The sequence below is a fragment of the Syngnathus typhle genome, linkage group LG2, assembly GCF_033458585.1.
Source record: "Syngnathus typhle isolate RoL2023-S1 ecotype Sweden linkage group LG2, RoL_Styp_1.0, whole genome shotgun sequence".
In the NCBI taxonomy this organism is placed as follows: Eukaryota; Metazoa; Chordata; class Actinopteri; order Syngnathiformes; family Syngnathidae; genus Syngnathus; species Syngnathus typhle.
Window position 1 is genome coordinate 14,917,210 of NC_083739.1, and position 5,819 is coordinate 14,923,028.

Sequence of the window (5,819 nt, forward strand, 5' to 3'; positions counted from 1 at the left end):
CAGTACCTGTTCAAAAAGTCCCCCAACCACAAATAAGCTGAATTGTTTGAAAAGCAAAAGCAAAGCCGTGGGAACATGTTGTAATGGCATAAAAGCCAGAGTATGTATTTTTAAATAGAACAAGAGAGGGTAATTATGCATGTGTGTTTTTCTTTTTAATTGTGCAATTAATTGAGAATACAAATCAATTTTTTATTAAGTGTATTTTAAAGTCTGTATTTTTGTACTCGACACTAAGGGTGTTTTTAAAAGCATTCCACAGTCACCTTCTTGAGTAAATGTTAACAAAATGAGATCAAATTCAGACCCCCTTGACGCAAATTGATTGAAATCAGAAATGTACACTTAGGACCTTTAAATTCAGCCAAATAGTAGTTAAGGCCTCCATTTTATTAAATAATTTCATTTAAAAACACACAGATTCACATAGATGCTCCATATATACATTTTTCCGTTTGACCTTTGTGTGGCCAGGACACCTTAACGAGAATTGCTCTCATGCATACTAATTATCATATGTGAAAGTCACTTGTGGCGAAGTGTAGGCTAGAGGGAACGCGGACGAGACTGTCAGACGCCATTTTGCCTTCGGGTGATCAACAAAGCGTGGGTCAAACTCATTTACCTGATAACGGTTTAATCTTCTCATCGCTCAGACGGACACTCAGTGGCAGAGAGGACGCGCATCCTCGAACAAATAACACTGAAGGACCTCCTTTGCAGTTTGAATGCATTTTCTTTCATTTCTTCAAAACCGGGATGTTCTTATGAGGCTATTTAGGGATGCTCAAGCACCCATTACTTTTATTTTAACACGCATAGAAATACATAAGCCTTGCACGCACAATCTGTTTGGGTCGAATCGGACTCGTTTTGCCATTTGGTCATTATTACCAACTGTGCATTTTGTCTTTTTTTTCTTTGGGCCTTGCATATTACCAGCCAAAATAAACAACACTGCAAAATAGTTCACTTCTTTTATATTGTTCTACATTTGTTGTACAATCTTGCGTTAAAAAAAATCATAAATATGTTAATTATCTCCATTTTGTATTAAAATGTTATTCACATGGTAATGCTAAAAAGAAAATGTATCTACTCTGGGTTATTTAGCTTTCAGAATGTTATTCTAGTTCATGATTATTTGCATTTCACAGCATTCCAACCCAATTGTAGTCATTATTATTATTATTACTAGTAATATTAGTAGCAGAATCTATTAGTAGTATCTATATAGAAGTTAACGTTCAATTCAACTGCAGCAGTCAACCATGATTACGCCCAACAAATAGAATCGTGTGCCACTAGCGCCTCTCGGTGGTCAAAGCGCATTTGATCAACCTCTATGTGTATCTACTTTTTGTCTTTTTGTACTTTTGTGCGTGCATGCATCCGTTCGTCCATCCGTCCGTCCATCCATGCATGCATGGAAGTCCTAAACTGCACCCAAAACAGCAGGGTACTCTCATGGCAAACAGATCTGAGAGAGTTTCTGATGACCTCTTCTCATTTTGACCACATAGATGTGCCCGTCCTCTATTTTTAAACACGTGGCTCTTCAGATCATTATGGACATGGTCAGTGTGATGGTTGAGTGGGGTGATTCCTAGCCTGGGTGTTGTGATACGTTACTGTGAGGGGTCAGCAGGTCAGCCACTAGAAACTAAACAATTTATTGTAGACCAATCATTTAATTGGTCTAAAAATTGTTAGCCGTTTACTAATGATTTAGCAATACGACAGAAGATACAATTACAATATTCCAAAAACCTAAATATCAAATTCATCGAGAGCCAAAATTATCCATTGGGTTGCTTGTTTAAATTTCATGGATGGAGTTCTTGTACTTTGTTTGATTAATTTTCAGACATTTCACACCATCTTGAGCTTTATTCATGATTTTATTTGTGAAAGCATACATTCCATTGAATTCTTTGCTGTTTGCAGAAGACTACAAATCCATGGTACAAATACAAAGTCGGTGAAATAAAGAACAAGCACTTTTCCATCAAGCACTTTAGTTTTTATGTGCTATGCATTCACGATGAAGGGAAGCAGAAGCCGGTTGATAAGATTGAAACTGGGACCTTTTGGCGGCGGGTCACTAATTCATTCTGCCGCTGTTTGGCTCAGTGCAGATGGACATGACCTTTGGAACGAGCCCGGTATCCATTTGGACCGTGGCCTCACCAAATGACAACCGATCGATGTGCGTGCAGGTGATTTAAGGTTTGTACGGGTAGACAACTGTCCGTCAACACTTGACTATACAGCCGACCCAACTACAAATGGTCCTTTTCAGTCACAGAATAGCTGACACGTGGAATAACAATGAAGCAGTCATGTGCAATTATATAACAATGCACCCAAATCACATTTGACGTGTGTATACAATTAATGGAAACTCACAAGGTGAGAGAAAGTTGGCACAGGCAAGTTTAAGTCTTAAAAGTTTAGCAAACTGGCTGAATAATGATTTCAAGTTAAAGATACAAGAACCAACTAGTAACCTTGATGACTTAAATCTCTTCAGCATTGTCTCAAAAAGAAAGAATCTTTCATTTGAAATACCTTGAACACTATTAGAAATTCCACACATTGCTTTTTCAGTGGAAATAGGTGAAGCTTTCAGAAGAAATATTTGTGATCTTCACAGCATAAGCAATTCAGATAATGGATGAATGGAATTCTACCGATATTTACGATAACAAAAGCAAAACATAAACCATGCAACTTCAATTAAAGACCAAACGATTTCGTACAGACAGTATTGCCGATGTGCCAAAATATTCAGAATAAAATTGACTGGCTAATAACAGAGAAAAATTGAACCCTAAAATGAATCAAATGGACTTTTAATCAGACGCAAGTACGACAAATCTTGAGGATTACATTGTTAAAATATGGTGATGGGAAAAGGATAGAATAAAATGTTTTACTATCTTGTCAAACGACGTCATACTAATAAAAAAAAAAAAGAACATAAGGCTTGCTATCCTCAAATTTCGTTACCAAATTAATGTAATGTCTATTAGAATGATGGTTTTGAATAATAAACATAATTGTGGTTCCCATGTATAAAGAGGCAAAAGTAAATTCATTATTTTCTTTGAATAATCTCGGTCTTTTGTTTGCGTGTAAATCTTTTGACAGAAAGTAAAACAGAAACTAAGTAGTTTTGTGACAAGGGCAAAGTATGACTGTTGTAATGAGCGTCGAGATTTGTACAGGGGGCGACAAAAGCTCAGAAATTCATCAATTACAGAAAGGGTAGGGTACCTGTCTCGTGTTTTGTTACTTCAGTGTTACTTTAAGTAACGCGCCTCAAACGTCTACGTCAGCAGTAACAGTCAGCCTGAACACCAACTTAATGACAAAGACCGTCATGAACTCTTTGAATAGTCATTATAAAAAATTTCTGTCGATTTGCAAATGAACACTTTTCCGGGGGGGGAAAGGCAGTTATGGTTTTGATATGCCCCGTGAGAAAATGGTGCGAACTATCATCTACTTTTGAGAACACTTTATGAATAATAATGTTGTTCCTGCATTTGCACACCTTTTCCTCCCCCATATTCATGTTACATCGGACCAATAAACTTTAATCCAACACAAACAAACTGTTCCTCAAAATAATCCTGGAATTACACACATTAATATTGATAAACATTCGTTTAGTTTCATACATGTGATGGCACGTGGAACAACAAAGTTTGAAAATGTGTTCACATTTTATGTTTTAGTTAATATTAGCACTTGAGTTTTTGCTGGTTGTTTTCAGATCTTTGTTTAACGCAACACGAAATGTGGCGAGGAGAATTTTCTTAGCCGAACCTACAAATTCAGTGAGATTTATATATGTATTTATTCTACTGATGTAGCTTGGGTAAATGTTCCTTTTCTTTTTTTCTTTTTTTTTTTACTCATTACATGCCCATCAGTTCATGATGGACTACATTCCAGCATCTTCTTGAAGGCTTTCCTGAAACTGTCATCCAGGAAGGCATAGAGAAATGGGTTGAGACAGGAGTTGGCGTAGCTGAGGCTGGTGATGAAGTAGGAGATCCCGATAACTAGAGGTGTGGGCCTCAGGTCGGTGGTCAGGGCCACAATGGTGCTGAGATGGAACGGCGTCCAGCAGAACAAGCAGACGGCCAAGACGATGAAAACCATGACGGTGACTTTCTTCTTGGCTTTGTCCAGCGCTTTGGCGTTGCTGTTGAGGCGCATGTTTCTCAACTTGTAGAGCATCATGGTGTACAAGATGCAAATGGTGGACACCGGGATGGCGAAGCCCAAGATGTGGGTGTAGATCCGACTGGCTTTGAACCACAAGCTCTCCGGTGCGGGGAAGCTGAGCACGCAGCTTTTTCTGCCGTCGCTGGGATCGATATAAACCCCGGCGAAAATGCTGAAGGGTACCACGATGAGGATGACGAGAACCCACACGCACAAGGAAATGATCTTGGCCGCCCTGTAGGTGCGGTACGGCATGCGCTTGGACCTCACCGTGGCCAGGACCACCAGGTAGCGGTCCACGCTCATCACCGTCAGGAAGTAGATACTGGAAAAGATGTTATAGTGATCAATGCTGAGGATGATTTTGCACAAAACTTCCCCGAAGGGCCAGTAGTGCAGCAGGTGCTCGGCGATGCTGATGGGGAGCACCAATGTGAACAAGTCGTCGGCGATGGCCAGGTTGAGGATGAACATATTGGTGACCGTCTTCATCTTAGGGGCTTTGAGGATCACATAGATGACGGCCGTGTTGCCGGTCAGGCCCACGGCGCAAATGACCGAGTAGATGATGGGCAAGATGACGTAGATGTCGGCGTAGAAGTGGAAGTCGGACGCGAGGGTGCAGTTCAAGTCGGTGCGGTTGCCCGAGGAGATTGCGTAGAAGTCGACCGAGTCGTCGCACAGCGGTGGGGCAAAGACGCCGGGGTCAGACACGTTCTCCATCTTTCCGACGGCAACCCGAGAGTCCCTAATGATTCATGTCAAAGGATGCGTCAGGCTAATTCCGGAGAGTCGTCTTCGTGCACGCTTGAGGTTAAAAAAATCAATCAGACAAGTCTAAGTGAGGTGTGGTAAGATCCTTATGGAGGTCTTGACCATACAGCTGCAAAAAGTAAATGATAAATAATCCTGACTGCTGGATTTTCTTTGAAAGGTCTGCTCGGAGTTCAGGTAAACAACAAACTGTGAATCCACTTGTATTCTAACATCGAAGCCCGTCAGCCGACTGAATCTCTTCTGCCTCCCGGAAAGTGTCCCTTCCAAAAGCTGTTCTGTGCTCTTCTACCAGATGGCCCCCACTTTGTCCTCCTCCTAATTTAGGCACCCTGGAGACAGAGCAGTTTTGAATGGAGCATGTTCAAAATATCAAATAGAAAATGAAGCAGATTTTAAATGAACAAAAATTCCCTTCAGTGATGAGATCCAGCAGAATGGACTTAAAGCGGCAGCTGAAAACAAACGTCTGATGTCATATTTTTGTAAGTGTAAGGAAGAGAATCTTCAGCCACCGTGGCATTCTGCCTCTTCGCTTCTCCCTCGACTCCTCAGCCGCTCCTCCTCGCACCGGCATCTGTTGAAGCGCTCTCTCTCTCTCTCTCTCTCTCTGTTTCTCTCTCTCTCTCTGTCTCTCTCTCTGTCTCTCTCTCTGTCTCTCTCTCTCTCTCTCTCTCTCTCTCTTTCTCAGTAACAGTTGGGAGGGTTAGGGTTAACGTTGGTTGGCATGAAGCAGTTTGGCAGGGGGCTACCCCGGGGCCTCGTCTTGATTGAACGTGCCCAGAGCAACTCATTAGGAGGCATCC

At 41.2% G+C, this 5,819-nt stretch overlaps 1 protein-coding gene across 1 annotated transcript; it reads right to left on the reverse strand.

Moving 5' to 3' along the window:
* Positions 1 to 1,882: 1,882 nt before the first annotated feature.
* Positions 1,883 to 5,605, reverse strand: LOC133150480 (neuropeptides B/W receptor type 2-like). The gene has a single exon (XM_061273027.1). The coding sequence runs from the start codon at positions 4,960 to 4,962 to the stop codon at positions 3,943 to 3,945; it is 1,020 nt and encodes a 339-aa protein (XP_061129011.1). The 5' UTR covers positions 4,963 to 5,605; the 3' UTR covers positions 1,883 to 3,942.
* Positions 5,606 to 5,819: the final 214 nt, after the last annotated feature.

Excerpts from the sequence above, each read along its gene's own strand:
- LOC133150480 (XM_061273027.1), bottom strand. The coding sequence starts at position 4,962 with ATGGAGAACGTGTCTGACCCCGGCGTCTTTGCCCCACCGCTGTGCGAC.